Source organism: Leptidea sinapis, chromosome 7 (assembly GCF_905404315.1).
Source record: "Leptidea sinapis chromosome 7, ilLepSina1.1, whole genome shotgun sequence".
Classification (NCBI taxonomy): Eukaryota; Metazoa; Arthropoda; class Insecta; order Lepidoptera; family Pieridae; genus Leptidea; species Leptidea sinapis.
In genome coordinates this window covers 13,157,314-13,179,004 of record NC_066271.1, presented here as the reverse complement: position 1 = coordinate 13,179,004, position 21,691 = coordinate 13,157,314, and the positions used below count along the sequence as shown (strand labels likewise).

The 21,691-nt window shown below is 37.6% G+C and overlaps 1 protein-coding gene and 1 long non-coding RNA gene across 2 annotated transcripts in view; one reads left to right on the top strand and one right to left on the bottom strand.

The window, feature by feature from the left end:
• LOC126965328 (cytochrome P450 4ae1-like) overlaps positions 1-21,691 on the bottom strand; it is a 232,865-nt gene that overhangs the window by 108,920 nt on the left and 102,254 nt on the right. Inside the window, exons 2-3 of the mRNA XM_050808871.1 lie at positions 19,588-19,660; positions 17,272-17,467 (exon numbers count right to left, since the gene is read on the bottom strand). Coding sequence (XP_050664828.1) covers positions 17,272-17,467; positions 19,588-19,627 — 236 coding nt within the window. The 5' untranslated portion in view covers positions 19,628-19,660. The remainder of the gene's footprint in view (positions 1-17,271; positions 17,468-19,587; positions 19,661-21,691) is intronic.
• LOC126965344 (uncharacterized) lies at positions 494-2,598 on the top strand. Its single transcript, XR_007729520.1, has 2 exons — positions 494-728; positions 2,369-2,598. It is a non-coding gene; the product is annotated as an uncharacterized LOC126965344 (long non-coding RNA).

Below are 21,691 nucleotides of genomic sequence, written 5' to 3'. Positions count from 1 at the left end.
ACAATAAAAACTGTTGATTGCGAATAACATTAATTCACAGTTACGATGCAACATTTCCTCGTTAACCTATCCCGATCGGCGCGCTCCGGATCTCGCTGTACACTGTAGATCGGCAAGCTTCCGGCAATTTCGCGGCATTTTCCCCGTGTGTATTATTTTACGTGTAGTTATAAAATGCTTATAACTAGGGTGATTTGAGTGACTGTCACTGAAAGCTATTGAAACAAGCTATAAGACCATGTATAAATTATTCATATTGTCTTTCTTTTTTATTTCACACAGACTTTTCATTCGAAAAAAAGTGTAAAAATAGGTATATTTTAAAATAAATATTGTTATTATTGTTAATTACTTGTTTTATTTATTTTCTTTTATGTTTTTGTAATGAATAGTATATGTTCATTATAAAATAAAGCTTAAATCTCCACAAAGAACGATCTTCGTGCAAAGTCTTGATAACGACCGCTCGCTGCGCCGGCCGGGAACAAGTGGACACATAAGTGCTTTGTCCGTAAAGCTATAACGTCGAATATTGGTGGCCTTGAATCGTAACGGATCGAAATGTGTTTGGGAATTCACTCGTTCATAACTGCGTAGGCAAATAAACCATCTTGTACACGTAATAAGGGTGATTAAGCATTAGTTTTTAGTGGACATAATGAAGCGATATTTGACTAACCCCTCCACCTCTAAGGACAGTCAAAAGAAGATTAAACCTCAGCCAAATCGTAAGTACGATGCAACTTATTTACAGTTAGGATTTATAGTAAAACCTGGCACAGAAAATAACGATAATCCTATTCCACAATGTGTTGTATGCTCAGAAACACTTTCAAATCAGAGCATGAAGCCTTCCTTACTAAAGCCGCACCAGACTACTAAGCATCCCGATTTAGTTGACAAACCTATTGAATTTTTTCAAAGAAAATCTGAACTGTGTAAGAGAGAAAATCAGTGCATGGCAAAATTTGTAAATATAGACAAAAACTAGTCAAAGCATCGTACCTTGCCAGTTATAGAATAGCTAAAGAAGGGAAGCCTCATACAATTGGCGAGACACTTTTACTTCCAGTCGCTAAGGATATGGTCGAGGCAGTATTAGGCGAAAAGGCAGCAAAGGAGATCGAGAAAATTCCGTTGTCGAATGACACAGTAAAGAGGCGAATTGTGGAGATGTCCTCGAGTATTGAAGAACAGCTTTTACTTCAACTGCGCGAATGTAAATATTTTGCTCTGCAAGTAGACGAGAGCACAGACATAACAAATATGGCGCAGCTTCTTGTATTTATACGTTTTGATTATCAAAGTGAAGTAAAGGAAGAATTTTTATTTTGCAAACCTCTTGAATCAAACACTAAAGCTGAGGACATATTTAATGTCATAAATGAGTACATTATAAAAGCGAGAATATCATGGTCTAAATGTGTTGGTTTGTGCACGGACGGAGCAAAAGCTATGTCGGGTCATTTAAGTGGATTAGGAGCAAGAATAAAAAAAGTTGCTCCAGAATGCCAAAGTACTCACTGCGTTATTCACCGAGAAGCTTTGGCTTCTAAGGTTATGCCTGCCAACCTTAAGTCTGTTTTAATGGATAGCGTAAAGGTCATTAATTTTATTAAGGCCAGGGCTCTTAATTCACGGCTTTTCTCTTTAATGTGTGAAGATATGGGTGCAAAATATCAAACTCTCCTCCTACATACCGAGGTAAGATGGTTGTCACGAGGCAAGACCCTAACTCGTCTATTTGAACTGAGGTTAGAAGTCTTTAGGTTTTTAAGTGAACAAAATCATGACATGAAACACTTGTTCAATGATGAAGAATGGCTATCACGATTGGCGTATTTGGCTGAAATTTTTATAGGCTTAATACCTTGAACATGGGACTTCAAGGGCCAAGTACAACAGTGTTCACTACCAACGATAAAATATCATCCTTCAAGAAAAAGTTGGTTCTGTTTCGCTCTCAAGCACAGGACAAGGATTTCTCTGCATTCCCTACTCTTGCTGCATTTTTGGAAGAAAATGATATTTTTCTGAAGCAAGAAGTGACTGATGATATCACTAGTCATATGGAAGCCCTTCAAACGAGTTTTGATAAATATTTTAATCAAGATTTTTCTAAATATGAGTGGATTAGAAATCCATTTTCAGGGAAATTTCCTAGTGGTCCTAGTCACTCATCATGTGTGTCCTAGTCACTGTTTCATCGACCTTATAAGTGACAGCTCAATGAAAGATGCGTTTAAAGAAAAACCTTTAATAGAATTTTGGATGGGGACAAAAACTGAATATCCATCAGTGTTCGAACAAGCGATAATCTTTTTAATTCCATTCGTAACCTCGTTCTTATGTGAATCGGGCTTTTCAGAGCTGCTGTTCATCAAAAATAAATACCGAAACCGCATTAGTGTTGAAGAGGACTTGAGAATCAAGTTAAGTTCAATCGACCCAGATATTGAAAATTTGATCAAGAACAAACAACAACAACAAGCTCATTAGGATCTGTTTATATTTAAATGACTGTGTTCAATTAACTAATTCAAGATTGTTTTTAATGTATAATACATTTTATTTTGTAAATACATACATACAGTTGTAGAGTGCATTTTTATTTTCCTAAACCTGACCAAATTTAAATTATATATAACTATATATTATATATAAATAAATAAATAAAAATATATATAAATATAAGGTATCAAATCTCTGAAAATTTCAAGTGGTACTTGGTTACTAAAAGGTTGAGAACCCCTGCGCTAGACTAAAATGAGTTTCGGAACGCACCGGATCGCATTGTTTATTTTTTAACACGGAGTAATTCCCGGATGTTTGGTCACGTGGGGTTCGAAATTTAAATCACTTTGCCTCACGCGTTTTTGCTGCGAGTTTTCACGTGGCTTTTCGTGCTGGAGAGGTGAAAACTGAATTTCTTAGTTAAGACTTAATAGCCATCACGCCTAATATTAAAAGTTCAATAAAATTAGCCATGTATACTTTTGAGAATTAGTCAATGTTTTGTTTGTTTTCAATACCAAAGAAGAAATGATGGCTTCTGAGCCACAAATTAAAAAAAAAAGAACTAGAAGAGTCCTCTTCCGCGTCTGTCTGTGTGTCTGTTCGCGATAAACTCAAAAATTATTGCACTGATTTTCATGCTCTTTACACCAATGGATAGGATGTTGGTTCTCCAGGAAGGTTTTAGTTTATTATTTGTTTAGTTTTTGTATAGATTTTTGTATACAATAACGATGTTGTCGGAAAAAGCTTTTAACGAAAACGCTGTCTAAATGCTTTGAGATATTATAATAAATTAATGTATGGTGGAATTGTGTATCTTATATAGGCCTACAGAATGGCCCGCAATGGCATATTTATGATTTCCAGGTAATTGTTTTTTTACTAAGAAGGTTGCAACGTTTCGAAAAATATAATATTCGAAATTCAAAAAGTTCCGATTAGCTAGAAGTGCAAAACTTTTAGTGTGCCCCATGTATTACTACGATACTACTGTAAATTTGGATTTAGAGGGCAAAGCCAAATTGGCTTCGAAGAAGCTGGGTGTCATTAATAGAACACGACAATAATTCAAGCAGGCCCACATTCTAGCGCTCTACAAAGCGCAGGTCCAGCCACACATGGAATATTGCTGTCATCTTTGGTCTGGCGCACCCCAGTATCAGCTCGATCCGTTTCACCGCGTGCAACGTCATTATGTCCGAATGCTCTACCAACGTAAAGGTAAAAAAATCTTTGCCACAATTTTACCTTTTATTTAATTCTTACTTTATTTAAGGATAATAATCAGATTACTTTCACTTTGTTTAAGGACTTCAGAATCAGTCAGAATAGTAATGATGACCTCAATGATCATGTAATGTTTGTGATTTGACATATTATTCGATTATTTAATTTAATTTTCATTTTTCAGTGACAGATGGCTGAGCAGTGTCACATTAAGTCTACAATCTGAACCTTACCCAGTTTGAATCCTATTCCGCGCATCAATGAATAATTATAATTAAGTGCCTTAATTATTAAGTTCAGTCGCTTGAGGCATATTTTATTCCACGTCCATATTGTAATTTAACTTATTTTTGGTACTCAATTCTATTCACAGTTAACAACTCGATGCAACCCATGCATTTTAAATGGTTACATAGAGATCTCAGCACAAATCCAGCTATATATCCAACTATTTGCTATATATATTCACACACTTGATGAATCATCTAGTAAATGAGACATAATGCCTCCATTTTCTTCTATTTTATCTATATAATAACCGTCATTTTCATTCTCATTCGCATCATCAGTCCATGAAGATGGAGAAGTTGTATTAATATTATGCAGTGAAGAAGAACACATCAAAATACTGATGTTTTCTAGTGTTTCGTGTTCATTAGCACACAGTTTCCTGATTTATTTTATTTTATTTACATGTGGCACAAAAATTTCCGGAAGATGCCTTTTAGTTGTTTGGCATCACGGACGAGTAAAAAATGAAGGACTCCGCGCCGTGATATCAGCAAGTGAAGCACCGTTATGCTAGTGTGTGTGCGTTTTATTTTTTTATGGAATAGGAGGACAAACGAGCGTACGGGTCACCTGTTATTAAGTGATCACCGCCGCCCACAATCTCTTGCAACACCAGAGGAATCACAGGAGCGTTGCCGGCCTTTAAGGAAGGTGTACGCGCTTTTTTTGAAGGTACCCATGTCGTATCGTCCCGTAAACACCGCACAAGGAAGCTCATTCCACAGCTTTGTAGTACGTGGAAGAAAGCTCCTTGAAAACCGCATTGTGGAGGACCGCCACACATCCAGATGATGAGGATGATATCCTAACTTGTGGCGTGTCGTGCGAAGGTGGAATTCCGCGGCAGGAATCAGGTTAAACAGCTCTTCGGAACACTCCCCGTGATAAATGCGGTAGAAGACACACAATGAAGCGACGTCTCTACGCAACGCCAAGTGATCCAGCCATTCACAGAGCACTGGGCCGGCTTGAAGTATTGCCGTGCTCTATTAATGACGCCCAGTTTCTTTGAAGCCAATTTGACTTTGCCTTCCAGATGACCACGAAATAGGCAATCACTCGAGATTTCGAGATGGGTCTCGAAATCTCGAGTATACTGGGAATACTGGGGTATTCCGATACTAGGCGAGGCTTTGAGGGAAGTGTTGTCGAAGAGCGGTGATACGACAAATAGGGTTTTTTTAGTGGTAAACGCGCAAACTTGGGGGTTAAATTGGACAAGGTTCAATTTTCCCCATTCTGCGACCTTCTCAAGAGAGGACTTGATAGAAGACACAAGTTTCTCCCGGCATTGGTCGACGATTTCCCGAGAGAGACCTGCATGGCCCGTATATACGGCATCACCAGTGCTGTCGTCTGCATAGCAATGAATGTTGGAGGGACACCTCCAACATTCATACCATATCATATCATATATAACATATCATTGATATGCAGAAGAAACAGCGTGGGAGACAGCACACAGCCTTGGGGCACTCCAGCATTCACGGGCTTCGGGTTCAGGGAATATCCGTCGACAACGACCTGTATGCTGCGCCCAGTGAGGAAGCTGGAGGTCTACTTGCACAAGCTCTCGGGAAGCCCAAATGATGGAAGTTTGGAGAGGAGCGCCTTGTGCCATACACGATCAAAGGCCTTCGCTATATCCAGGCTAACTGCCAGGCCTTCCCCCTTGCTTTCAATAGCCGCAGCCCATCTATGTGTTAGGTATACCAGAAGATCACCTGCCGACCAACCATGGCAAAACCCGTATCGTCGGTCGTTGGTCAACTGGTGACCCTCCAGGTATACCAAGACCTGACGGCTAATTATGCTCTCCATGATTTTGGAGAGCAGAGAGGTAATAGCAATAGGCCTGTAGTTTGCCGGATCCAAACTGTCTCCTTTTTTTTGGATCGGATGGACAAGGGCTGACTTCCATGAGTCAGGGACTACGCCTTTAGAATAAGAGTGCCGGAATAAACGCGTTAGCACCGGCGTCAACTCAGGGGCACACGTTCTAAGCACGATTGGAGAAATGCCATCCAGCCCGCTCGACTTCCTGACGTCCAACGAAAACAGAGCTCGCCTAACAGTTTTCTGTCTGAACTGTACTTCAGGCATAGAGCTCTGACACCGCGGAATGGTTGGCGGTGTTTTTCCGTTGTCGTCAAGAGTCGAGTTGGAGGCAAAAAGAGTACACAAGAGATCGACTTTCTCTTTTGCCGTATGGGCCAGGGTGTCATTCCTCATGTGCAACGGCGGCATGGACGGCTGGCTGAAGTTACCAAGAGCAGCTTTTGACAACGACCAGAACTTGCGTGTTCCGGTCGGGTAACTGGAAAGCTGCTCGCCGATTTTGACGAAGTGTTTTGACTTTGCACGGGCGATTTGCCGCTTAAAAAATCTGGAGGCACAGTTATATTTCCTCTTAAGAACTTTGCAGTTCGGATCCTTTGTGCCCAGCGCCGCAACCCAAGTTCGATACGTCTGTTTTTTGCAGTCAGATGCTGCTTTAACTGACGCATGGAACCAGGGCTGTGATCTGCCACCGATGGGTACTACAGAGTTTGGTATAAAAATATCCATACCCTGTAGTATCACATCGGCTAATTCAACAGCGCAGGCACTAGGATCATCCGAAGGGAAACATACCCTGCCCGAAGGGTAGGATGCAAAAAGGAACGCATCCTATCCCAATCTGCTGACTTGTAGTGCCGCTGGTGGTCTGCGACGTTGGCGTCGGATAGGCACTACACTCCTGACCAGGCAATGGTTGGACGTTCCGAGAGGGGCGTCGACAAAGATCTGTTAACCATTGGAATGTGTAGTTAGCAGAAGATCCAATGAGGACGGCATATGGCTATCACGGCCATACGGCCTCATCCGGGAACCGCGTTGGTGACTCAACCAATTGGGACAGACCATACGCCAATGCAAAAAAAATGCACAGATCGCCCTGCGTAGTCTGTGGTACGTGATCCAAGCCATTCGGCATTGTGCCCGTTGAAATCACCCAAGACTACGATTTCAGCGGAGGGGATCTGTGCAAGCACGTCGTCAATTGCCGCTTGAACGAAGCCCATGAGATGATCGGTTTCTGCGTTACCACTATGGGACCTGTAGACACACGCATAGATGCGGACGCGGTCCTCTAAATCTACGCGGAGCCAGAGAGTGGACAGGTCCCTACCCTCAAAATTGCCGAGACGGCGACAGCAGATATTCTCCCTAAAGTACACACATACCCCGGCATGAGGCAAAAAATTGTGCTCATTTTTGTACCGGGGGTACGTTAAATATGACGTATCGCTAGGTCGAGATATCTGCGTCTCCGTAAGGAAACACAAGGCCGGCTGCGCCGTCTCAAGGTAGTGGTGGACGGGGTTTGAATTGGAGTGAATTCCCCTGATATTGCAAAAGTCCACGTTGAGTGTGGAGTGGGGTGCCGTGGTGTTACTGCCTCGTTTGTCCTTGGTCATGCGCGGTTCTGTGCCCTCCCTAGAATACGAAGGGCAGCCCGAGCTAGAGTGCTTGCGAGCGAGAATAGAGCCGGTACCCTCCTGGGGTAAAATCTTTTTAAGTTCCGCTGTCATATTCGGGTGGAGGGGGGGGGGGAATGGCCACCGGTCCTCGACACTAACCTATGCGAAACATAGCGGCACTAGGCCGCTACTTCACGCCGCTATTCTGTGCGAGTGTGGTAATTAACCCGGACGAGTCTTGCCCGATTGTGCTGACGTCAAAAGACGGCAACGTGACTCTCCCACTTCTAAAAAGCCCTTAGTCGCCTATAACGACACCCATGGGCCTGGGGCTCCCCTATTCTTTTTACGCCCCGGGAAAAGTACAGGGTTACGGGGGATCCTAGTTACACAATTTTTTCTCCCTTAAATAATCATATATGGCTACAAATACTTATAAAATATTGTTTTTACACTTATTCACAACGCACGACGGCATTTTTTAAAATATTTTATTGAGACGCAAACTGATCTGTCTCAGACGATGACAATTCTCATAATGGCCGCCTATCGGCCTGTAGTAGTGTGTGTGCGTGGGGCTATGTATTTACACTTTAATCGGCTTGTTTTGGTGCTACTCTGTTATGTAAGGTGACACGGAGTCCTCATTTTTTTACGATATCTATATTGTTGAAATCATAATTTTGCACGGCGGCCATCTTGGATTTCAAAAATGATCCCAAATTCCTTCTCTGCACCCTCGAGAATCTCGGATACGATATCCATATTGCTGAAATGATAATTTTGAATGGCGGCCATCTTGGATTTCAAAAATGATCCCAAATTCGTTCTCTGCACCCTCGAGAATCTCGGATACGATATCCATATTGCTGAAATCATAATTTTGAATGGCGGCCATCTTTCAAAAATGATCCCAAATTCGATCTCTTTACCCTCAAAAACCTCGGATATAGCTGGGTACGGCACCTCTATCATCACGCTTTTTCGTTTCATTGAGTTTCAAAAAACAACAATTCTAAAGAATTTACGCATCAGAAATTCTTGCAACAATAATTATACTCCAGAGAGAGAGTGTATTATAATAAATAAGAGTTGTTTTTATTGAATTCTAAATTTATATTTTATTTTTTCTTTCTTATCACATATAATCTAGTATTTCTTACAATTTACTGATTTAGGGAAATGTCTATTCACTTGCAACATTATTTGGTTGTCTGTGTGCGTATTGGCGAATGTAAGTACGTGATGCTCACGCACACATTAATTATAATGTTACTTCTATATTGACAGGAACTATGAATGAAACTATCGTTCTGAGTGTTTATTATTCTATGGCCACAGCAGCCAGTGCTCTAATGGATTGCTGTCTGACCTCTATCTTAGGACTAAATTCTGCTGGTATAACGTTACGCCGGTGTCGTGCAGCCTCGAGCCTGCATTATTTTTAACATAAATGTGGAGTTCTTGAATGTTACAGAGTTATATCTACCTGAAGAGCACAATGACATCAGGCCTATGGTTGTGTGGCTTTTCATTCTTGAAAACGAACATTATTTCGTTGTAGATGTCAATATTCAAACAATAAATTACCAGAATAAGATTAAACTTGTTCAATTACAAAGTGGACAGACAAGATAAAACTTTGGGCTATTGTGTTTAGGACAACCCCAACTCGCTGGAACTTCGATTTACGCAAAATGTAGCATCGTATCCGATACTGTGATAGAGAATCTGATAATTGATGGACCGTTGTCCGCAAAGTGGTTTGGAGACGATTCCGATATATTGAATATTACGAGGGTGTACTTTGTATTCACAGTACACCTGAGTAGGAATATCGGACTTACACATACAATTATATAGTCGCATTGCACGTTTCTACTATACACAAAAAGACTCTCAGTCGCGTCAAAATAGGCCGAGTTGTGTAGTATATGCGTACCAAAAACATAAATGTACGTGGGTCACACTGAAAATGTTTAGAAAATGTAAGAAACATTGTTAATGAGAACTTTTTTTTAAGAACTCTTTGGTTACCTAATGTGAATTGCTGGCAAATCTAAAACTCTTATTACACGTGAAAATAAACCTAACGCGAGATAATTTTCCGTCAATGATTTATTATGACTTTCGTTGTGGGCTTATTCAACAACAAGGCTATGATATGGCCATCTCGTGCCACTATTTACAATTGGTTTAATGAGTTTAAGCGTTGACGTAGCAATCTTAATGATGATCCGCATGAGGGACTTCCTTTAACAGCGACTACTGAAGATAACATCAGTGCTGTGCGACGCATGATAGAGGAAGATCTGTGACCTATCAGCAGATACGGGCAAGCCTAGGCATTGGTATAAGTCAAGGTCAAAAAATATTACACTAACATTTAGGCGTTAGGAAGCTTTGTACCAGATGGATTCCCCATACTTTAACCGACGACCAGAAACACCTTCCCATGGACTGGTGTCGCTAAATGTTAGATAAATTCAATGGCGGTGACTCAAATGCTGTATTTGACATCGTCACAGGTGATAAAAGCTGGATATATTGCTCCGAACATGAAACCAAAAGAGAATAAGCTCAGTGGGTGTTTTTCCATTCGAGGATCGGCCAACTAAGGTAAAGAAAGGAAGAAGTCAAGGAAAAGAGATGATTGCCTCATTCTTTGGTCGGGAAAGTCATTTCGCGACAGTTGTGCTAGAAGGTGGAAGGACAGTTACTGTAGATTGGTATGTCACTCGCTGTTCGCCTATTGTCTTGGAAAAAATTCGACAGCAGCGCCCTCGATGCAGGATCCCCCTTCACGACGACAATGCTTCAGCGCACTCCGTCATCCGCCATACAGTCCTGACCTGGCGCCCTGCGACTTTTATTTATTCCCAAGAACTAAAGATAAAATTCGAGGTATTCTCTTTAAGAGCCCTGAAGATGCAGTAAAAGCGTACGAAAACGCCATAGAAGAGTTTTCTCAGTGGTTCCATCGAATGCAACGATGTGTATAGAGGAACGGAGATTACTTCGAAAAACAATAAAAGTATTGGCAACTTTCTACATTAAGCCGTTTTTAATTTTCTAAAGATTTTCAGTCTTACCTAGGTATGTATCAAAACCAAATCCAAAAGAATCAATTTTGAGAATATAAAAATTCCTTTCATTATATATATTAATTGTATATATTATATACGTTAACATTTTATACAGGTAGATAAAATTAAAACATAAAATTAACACCTTATTTAGCAGTAGTATTGTTATTATTCTTTTGCGTGGTGTTGTATTCAAAGCGCGGTCGAAACACAAATGACCGAAAACTTTGCCTAAAACTTTAGAGCGTTATTGTGAGTCTAGTGGTTTATCGTACTTGAATACGTTGTCATTAAAAAAAGAAAGTAAATATATTAAAAGGAAAATAATAAACCTAGGTAAGGTAATGAAACACATTATACGTGATATTTTTTAATCAAATTAACTCTTACTATATTAATTTTAATATTATTGTCGTCGCTTCACTTGTATCAAATGACCACTTATTGTTCTTAAGGCAATATCCACTTTGAACTCTAAATTCTCATTTGGTTCAGCTATGATCTCATAATCACGAATGCAGTGAATCAGGATCGTCTTTAACACGTGAATCGCATATTTTTTTCCTGCAAAATAATAAGAGCAACATAGCATGAAAACAATCTATGACTTATTTCTTCAATAACCATCAGCTATATAAAAGGAATTCAGAAAGATTTCAAGCTTAAAACCAGAAGTTTCATTGCCTATTCTAGGTGTGTGAAGCCTTGTTTTTTTTTATTTAAACAATTTGTACATTTTCGAGGCTTGCAAATTTGTGCGTAACCACAGATATCTTTTCACGTCAGATGTTGAGGTGAATGCTAGAGTTACAAGACAGCCACATAGACTGGTTTTGAAACATTGTCCTAAAACAACACTTTTTCTTAAAAATAATCGTAACATGTGTATATAATTATATAACAAATTGCCGGAGGACTTGAAAATACTGTCAAATAAAATGTTTATACCAAGACTTCTTTAAATGGCTGCTTGAAAATAATTTGTATAGTATTAATGAATACTTTAATAAGTGTTTAGTTTTTGCATGTTTTTAGTTTAAACTGGATAGAGGACGCATTGTAATATTTAAGATATTTACATACCCTATTCCAAAGCAAAATAAATAATTTCATTTCATTTCATCATAAATGTATCTTAACTGAAAAATTTGAGTTAAGCATGTTATCGAGAGACAACGCATAAATAGTTATTTATTAATACGGCTTTACTCACGATTTATCGGTGTGGGTACCGACTGGTTTCGGACCATTCGAAGGTCCTTCATCAGAGTGAGTAAAGCTGCCTACTACATGGAAACCCATGTTGTTAAATGTATCTCGCAATATGACCCATAGTGGCGATGATCACGTAGTGGACATTGTGAGTACATTTTGTGCACCCGTGGACACCAATAGTGACATAGTGTCAATGATACCGTGCTCGTCTACACCCCGAGCCCCCCGCCCAGTCCAGCCGCGCACTACGAGCACAAGTCCACAGTAAGAGGCGGTACCTTATCGCGAACCCACTACTCACCCGAATGGTCTGAAACTAGTGGGTACCAACATCGATAAATCATGGGTAAAGTATTACGTTTATTGTTTATTGACGTGACTTATAGAAGCTAGGACCTATTGCACTCGAACGCATAAAAACATGGCCGATATCGATCAGCTGTTCGTTAAATAATGTGATAAATAGCTTCCCGCTCAAAGTTGTTGGATATCCGTCATAGATTGACAACCGAGAGACTTCAAAACTTTGATTTTTGAAGTTTGAAATTATTTTGACATCGACTTTTGACAACTTGACATTGATACTATGTCTTTCCATTGACAGTTCCTCATTAAATTAGTTAAAATCATGTTTTTTTGTACGAAATGGCAACATTGCGTACTATAGAGACGTATTAGTTACGGGAGATTTATCTAACGAATATGAATAAGGAATTTTATCGAACGTTCGACCATAGTCTCAACCCAATAAGACGTCCCAGACACGTAACGGTAGACCCGGATGACGACATCACCATCGCGAACGCGACACCCACACAAACACCGACAAAGACACGCACACACCACCTTCGCAGGCGTAGGCGCGGTCAACCACCGCAAACCACTGGCACTCGTCGCTCTGACGATGGCCAGCGGCCCGCACCCTAGACACACCACACATTGTTTTGATACCCGACGAGACGTTAGTCCTCGTCCTGTAATCGCTTCACTACACTCACTCACACACGGACTGACTGACGGACTGACATACACCAGTTACACAATCACAAACACACTTCACAAACAGACACAAACACTAACATACATGCACACAAACATTTACACTACGTACATACATACAAACACACATACATACAATCATAAACACATACATACACACTTACATACATTACACAAAACATCACCACACTCGCCGGCGAGTGTGTTCTTATCACCTTTTCATCTTTCGTCTTCATTTCATCTTCATTTTCATTCTCTCTCCTTCCCACAAGCACACAGCCGGTCTGAGGTTCGAGTCTCCTTAGGAGACGCCCCGCGACTGTTGTTGCGTAGTCTTTGCGGCCTCCACGGCCCACGTCCTACTTCGCTGTGAAAGCCAGGGCTGCTAACAGCACAGAGGAGGTTTTCGTCGGTATGGGGTGTCCGCTTACGCGGACACTCGAGTCCGACATATTACGCCCCGTTCCGGGGCGTAAATACGTAACCGTATTTCATCCTCTCAAAAAAAAAAAAAATCGAACGTTCGAAAGGCTTAAAACACGTTTTAACTAATATAGCTTTATACCTTCAAAAAGCATTTTATTATGAATAAGGCAGTTAATATATAACGCATTAATTGTTTGCATTTTTTAATAGAAGTGTATACTGACCTATGCAAGCTCTTTTCCCCAAGCTGAAAGCTACTGGCGTAGACCTGGGTGGATTTGGTGGTAACCACCGCTCCGGCTTAAACTCTAGCGCATCTTGGCCCCACTCTTTCTCACTTCTACCCATACTCCAGAAATCTAAGGCCACATTTGTCCCTTTTATGATGGTACACGAGTCTGAAAGACAATTAATAAATAAATAAAAATAAGAATTCTTTATCTCAACCAACAAAGGATGTAATATGTCAAAAACAAACATCTTAAAACCTAGTGCAATTAGCAGTCTCGAAATCAAAGAGGATGTAAATTCTACGTAATAAGAGGTGGGACTGCCTACGTAAAAATTCAAATTTAGTTTCGTATCAAACGTGCAGTCATTTGACATAAACGTAATAGTTATTTATGCAACTGTTATGTAATAAGGGATTAAAACATTAAAGTGGGCTTATCACACAAGGCGAAGCCGAATGTGGGTTTATCATGATCATGGTGGGTTGATAATAGTAACACCTATGTTTTAATACCTAATTATCAACAGTTGCATACAAGACTTTATATTCACCCATAGTATGAATCCTCTATAAAAAGTTCTGAATTAGTTAGCTTACTGCTAACATTAAAAAGCCATTTCCTAGTGGTTACTAGGAATGGCTTTTATAATATCATCCAAAGGAGTGTTTTTATGAAAACGGATGATATAATGTTGTACTGAATTTCAACAACACTCGTTTCACGTTTGGATGATGTAATGGTTAGTAGGACATTGGGTGTTTTAATGTTGGCAATAAGCTAGCTGTTTAAGAATCTTTAATAGAGGATTTAATGCATGGATTTAGGTAAATAATATTACAGTATCGCGATTGGCCACGAAGTGTAATACGACTAAGTTTGAAAGCGAACTGTTGCTTATAACGTAGTTTATCTCGACTACCTTTTTTTTTTACAAGTTTTAGCCGTCGTCCGTCAATCTGTCAATGACTGCACATTTCATACAATCGAGTGAATCGCTCTTTTCTTAGAGTTTAGACTCTCAGGTTAAAAAATTATACTTATTATTTGCCACCATTTTGAAAAGTTGAGCTTTAACGAAGTGACAGTAATGAAATTTGCCACTATCAACGTTTCGACTTACTTGTTATACTTAATCAAACTTATAAATATATATATATATACTAGCTGACCCGACAGAGTTGTACTGTACATATTAAATAAAATACTGTTTTTTTCATAACATTAAAAATTATTTCGTACATATGCTTCTTGTTGTTATAATGAAATTATTTCACAGCAGAACTGTCAAACCGTGCGTCAATAAATTCTCTCAGAGAAAATATGTCCATACAAAACAAATATTGGAAATAAAAATAATTATGGGTCCCAAAACATAAAAAGTATCCTATCTCTCAAGTTGGACCTAACTGCACTCCATAAGTAATCCCCATTTAAATCCGTTCATTAGTTTAGGAGTCCATCGAGGACAACATGTCACGTAATCTTATATATAAAATTCTCGTGTCTGTATTTTTATTTTTATTTTATTTGACATTTTTTTAAATTTGTTTGATTATGAGTTAGCGTTAAAAAAAACATACAACTTCAAATTTTCACCCATCTACGATCAACAGTTATTTTTGTATCGCGATTTTAATATCGGCAATACAACGTTTGCTGGGTCAGCTAGTTTATATATATTAAGATATATATCTTATATATAAAATTCTCGTGTCACAATTCACAGTTTTCATACCCCTAAATGTTAAGGGTGGTCAACACGAATTTTTTTTTTAAATTTTATTTGACATTTTTTTAGATTTGTTTGATTATGAGTCAGCGTTAAAAAATACATACAACTTCAAGTTTTCACCCATCCATATATATATATATATATATATATATATAATTCGTTATCACTTTATTGCCGACAAACAATGTAATAAAATTATTTTTCATGCATGTGTAATCCACACGCCTGTAAGTAGAAATGTAATTATCATTTTTTTTAATTATGTTGTAGTTATAGTGGAATATATTATGTTGTGTTTTTGTAGGTAATCTTAAATAAATAAGTAATTAAAACTTATGGAAGTAGGCGTTATTTGCATGCCTTATGGGTAGGATAAGAGGACCTGTTAATTATAAGCCAACAACATCTTATTATCTTTATTTGCAAGATAAGGTTATCTTGCAAATAAAGATGGTTTGATTTAATTTGATTTGAATCCATAACTATCCAAATGCTTTGAGTTGTTTTGAGTGTTATTTCCGCCAATATTTGTCTTCAAACCACACGTGTTTCGTCTCTACACGAGCCATCGTCAGAAGATCGCCAAACTCTGGCACGAAACTCAGAGTTTGGCGATAGAAGAAATTTAGTTAAACAAATAGAAGTAAAAAGAGAGAACATTATAGACAGTGGAAATGCACTAACCAAGTTTAACGTCACGGTCTGCGTATCGCATAACGGTAGGAGCTGGAGGATACAGCCTCATGGTTTCATTTATAACAGCCTCACAATACGGCATCATTGACAAGTGTTCTTTTGTGACATCGCACTTCTCTTCACCCATTACTTGTTTTATTCTGCAGAATAAATAATATCTTTTAAATTTAAACAATTGTTGATGTCTCAAAGTGATAACCCTCACTTCTGGGATTAAATTTATTACAGAAATTAAATTTACAGCATGATTCACGAAAAACTTTTTGATGGGTTGAAGTCTAGTAGGTATTTCTAATTTCAGAGAAGCTAAATAAAGACTACAAATAAATGTAAAAGAATATCTTTGAATCAAATATGTTCTTATTTTCTCCAGATCTTATTAAAAAATGTTTTCAAATTAGTAAGATGTTCTTCCAGCATTTATTTTTTTGTTAAAAGGGGTGGATCTGACATTTAATAGTTTTATTACAAAAAAGAAAATATTCAGGGCAGCTTTCGAAAAACATTTTGACGCATATGTTAATCCAGTGTCTGTAAGCATCAATTTATGAAAAAGTGGAGCAAAAATGAATCGTTACGACATATATGAAATACTGGGAATTGAGCACAAATCAGTTTTGACGCATTTCCAGAAAGCTAGGTAAACAAAAAAGATCGATAATTGGGTGCTACACGAGCTCACTGTAAGAAACCTAATGAACCTTGTACATATTAGAGATTTTTATTGAGAAGTAATGAAACCGAACCGTTTTTGATAACTGGTGATGAAAAATTAATCACGTACGACAAGAACCTTCGAAAAAGATCGTCGTCAAAAGACGTTCTGACTTAACAGTCTGTGAAAAAGGTCTGGACAAAGAATGAAGTAGAGAAAAAGTCTCTTTGAGACATAATATGATGTTAAGTGACTTCACTTCACTAGTCCATAGTGTACTGTACATAAAAATCTCCCAATGGTAACTATTTAACGGTCATTGTTGTTAGCTTAAAATAGTTACCTAAACATTAAGTAAGAGAGCCTACGGGATGATGATTACTTGAAAACAGGTGACCCGAAGGCTAGTCTGGAAATTGCAATAAAAACGAATAATAGATTCATCATCATGACGAGGATGTCTAGTGTTGGACAAAGGCCTCCCCCAAAGGTCTCCACGACGATTGGCCCAGCGCTGCCCTCGCCCAAACTATTGCGTGTGCTATTATACGATAATACCGTCTCCACTCGTAGGTGTCGTAAAAGGGGACTCAGAGATACAAAAACCAGAGGATGGGCAGCATCCTTCCAAGAGAGCATCACAATCTACTGCCATAGTCAAGCCGTCTACTAAACGTGGCGATTCTGCCAAAACCCCCTAAAAGACAAATGACATTAATAGATTACTTACTCTTTTACCATTTTTTCTTGCACGTCTTTATGATCTCCTAACGTTAGGAAACAAAAGAACAACGTGGTGGCTACTGTCTCTTGGCCGGCAAGTATAATTGTATTTACTTCTCCACGCATCCGTTCCTCTGTAAAGCTTGCATCTGTTTCTTCTAGATCAAGCAGAATGTCAATATATGACTTGAAGCCCGGTTTATCTAGAAAATAAGTTGAAATTTTACAGAGTTAGTAACAACTTAATTTTGAATAGAACAATGCACGTGGTGCAAAGTGGTGCAGTATTGTCCGTAACAACTAAAAGTTGTAAATTCATATGGTATAAAACAAGTGATGCTGATGAGTTTTATGTTCCTATTCAATACACACGTAACCCTTACTAGATAATATCGATGTCCAGCTATTCTTCAGGGCCCTTTTTCTCAGGAACGCGTGGAGGTATCAAGTTGACAATAACATCAAATGCATCTGTGATCCCTTGGAAATGTACAAAATATGTTTCTTAATCATCCCATGGTAATTTCAGGCATACTCCTGAGGTGAATGTAAGTAATGGAACGAAAGATAAATAATATGTAGGTAAAATTACTGTAAGGCGCAAAAGGCTCGTGTTATAGTGGCCGATTATGATGTCACAGCTCAGGAATAATGAAAATAATAACATATATATATACACCTACCTACCTACCTATCTATACCTATTGGTGCGTCATATTTGGCAAATTTTGGATAAAGTATAAGGCTAGACATGATATGCAAATAATAAACACTCACGTATCACAATATTGAAAAACTGTTAGGAATAAAATGTACGAAAAATACTGTGATTTTATTAGAGTGTACTTTGATTTCATCTGCAAGTTAAGGCTAAAACCAACACGTCGGGTGTTTGTAATTTAATTGTACTAAATTTTTGGTGACAAATTCTGCATGATTAATAGTAATAAAGTTCGTCAGGCATACGCAATCGGATGTGACATGTGTGCATGTAAATATCACAATTTATGACGCATTTCATAAACTAAAAACATCTTTGAATTTAAAAACGGCAGTGAAACGTGCAAGCGTGGCTAATATACTGTCATACTGTGAGTTATCTCTTTAGCTGTTCTATGGTGCTGATAGTGTAGATACACACGAACTTTATATTTCACATAAAAAATGTTTTAGTTTACTAGCAAATATTAAACAAATGGAAAGCTGCAAACCTCAATTTTATAACATTACTGTGAATATTTATACTAGAAATATGTAATTATAAAGTAACTATTCCATTCATGAACATTTTCATCAACTCTAATTATAAGTTTGTCTCTCTGACAATCATTGGTATGTCTCTCGAATACATGTCAAATTAGTACTTGCACGTTTTGTTTAATCACTAAATCACATGCAGCACAATTTCGGAATAAATAAATTAATATTTTAAGTGGTGAAGTTAATTGGTAATTTAGTGTTGCATATAACTCACCCATAGCAGCAAAGTAATATGTTATACCTATTTAAGGCTGCAAAAACTGTACTGAACGGAAATTAGAAGATATTGCTTTATCTAGAATATTTCTTGGTTCGTTTAAAAATTGATAGAATAAGCATTTAAATACATGATAATGAAAAACACAATTTAAGTATAATGTGGGAAAAATCTTTATTATTAAAACAGAATAATTAGTAAATTATTAAACTAAATCATTAGTTACTTCAAATTATCAGTCTCAGAATAAAAACCAAGCTTTTCCATATTCTACTGCTTTTTAATTTGACCGGGATATATGACTGTTTCATGCTTTCGGGTGTACGCGAATGACAAATCTATTACACGCTCTATCCTACCTTAAAATATATTATACAACTATGTATTCAATTGTATTAACATCTCTGATTGTCACTGAACTCTACTATACCACTAAACTGGCGGCTGTCAAAATTCGATTGTTCCTGTTTGATATTCGCCATTTTGACGCTGTTGGCCATGTAGTGAGAGTCTGCGGTACTAAAACTAGTGATGACAACCTCAGCAAACATCGATAGATGGTGGGAAACTATTTACAAAAAAATAAATGTGTACTTTATTACATTGATTCTTGAAGTGTAAATATCATAGAAAACGAACGAAATGAATTCAAAATGCAAAAATACTTCAGAGTTCCTTCGCAGGCATTTGTATTATACGTCAAAATTAGTACTCTGGACGCTCGCGAGCGGCGCTTCAAATAGGCACAAAAAATTTGCTGTAAAACATATGGAATAGCCCGTCCAGTGGTATTTATACAGGTCAGTGCAGATTGTATTGTACATATTATTGTTTGAACAATATTACCTGCTACATTGTTAGTGGTACCGCCATTTGACTTTTTCATGTTCTCTCTATTCTCCTTAGTTGTCTTTATCACCTGTTAATTTGTATAAGACGTATCAGTTAGTATTCACTATCAAAAGATTAAGAAAAAAATAACTTAAATATAGTCTCTTCTAGAACGGGAAAGGTATCAAATATATTTTGTAAGAAACGCGAGTTGTCTTAAGGCCGCTTACTAATTTGGAAGGTTAATTTATGGTCATTTTGGATGCAGATTATATAAAATCCGTCCACTGATCTTGAATTGATGTTGATCTGCATTTCAATATGGCAATCTTAATTGACAAATCCATATAGTAAATATAGGGAAAGCTTAACTGTGATCCAAATACCAATTCATCATCCCATAAACGGATTGAATAAACGGCTGTTATTGCCGAGTCAGTCGTTAATAGCGGAATAAGTCAGAGTAAGATTACTTCTTTATGAATATAGTACAAAAATAATAGTTGTGTTTCATATTATTAAGCACTCTTTGATGATGTTTTCACTTGTGTCTCGTTTTGTAAATGAGGAAATGTTATTGGCCTTTTTTCCATATAAGCGTTCCCGAGTTCTTTCCTCTTGGTTTTTAACCCTAGACGAAATTTAGTTTAAAATAAAGTCAATATCATAATTATTAATATAATATAATAACAATAACAGTCATTACGTAGACTATACAGTAGACATTGTATAGCCATCATACAAAAACTATACATAAACAATAATAATCTTACGTTCCGGACGTTTTTTCCCGGTTACGGTACCCCTCCGCATCGTTAAGGATCATAAGGAACTTCGTTAAACAAAATAAAAATTTATTTAAAACATTTCACATACAAGCAACATGTGTTTTATGTTTGGTTATATGTATGATTAACACGTGTTTTATTTTTGGGGTTGTATGTGTATAATTCATTTACGATTTTTTTTTTATTAGTATAAAATGTATTCTTTTATTCATGTTGCATTAAATAATCAGCGAGATAATGTCGCGTAGCAACGCTTCGACGTACATGTTTCATGTCTTACGTTCCGGACGTTTTTTCCCGGTTAGGGTACCCCTCAGCATCGTCCCATTAAGAAATTCGTTCCAAAATTTTAATACAATCGTTTAATTTTTGGAGGAGGAATTTTTGCAGTGAACGTAAACCTGATTTTTAAGTTTTTACTTATAATTTTGCTACAGTGGTCATTATAACACATTTGATTGACTGGCGTCAGCGCGACGGTTTATTGTTCTAGAATGTTTAAATCTGGGAAAAACCTCAGCTAATGATACCTCTTAAGCACACACCCATTTTTCAATTTTTCTTTTTTAAAATTCTATTTTGTAGTCTTATTTTTAAGGTACAAAATAAAACATTAATAATATTTAAAAAAAATACAACTTACATAATCGCAAAAATTGTTCAATACTCCTATATGCTTCTCTAATTCTTTATACCTTGGTGTAATACGAAATATAAAGTCAGGATGAAGGAACACATTGACTCCTCTTTCAATGAATATTTCTAAAGTTCGCTCGAAGGCGTGATAATATTCACGTCCACCCTCTGTATCTGTCGTGATGGATACACCAAGCGCGGCTTCTGTAGAGTAAAAAAAATAATACTGATCAGATGATTGTTCACCAATGTTTTTCTGAGATAACCTTAGAATAATTTACACTCAGGCAATACATATTTACACGCAGTCACTATTAAGATTACACCTAGAGATTAATCTGAAAAAAAAACAGAATAATTTACCACATCCGCATCAGGCCAGAGTGACTTTTGAATAGCTTAGATGCCATAAGGGACTTTGTATATCTTGGTACTCTGGCATCAGATATAAAAACTATACTTTACCGGAAGATTATAGCGGCTAAAAGGAATTATTTGCTTTGATACTTTCAAAGATTCTGTATATATACATTCTAAGCTGGGTATGCCACGAATGATATTGTATGGGGATAAAAATGTTGTCAAGACCATACGATTTGAGAGTTGGCATTGGCCTGAACTTGTTGCCTCAATGGGTGATAACAGAGCACTACGGAGACATCTGTAGAAAGTCTAAGAAAGAAGAATCCGTTGGA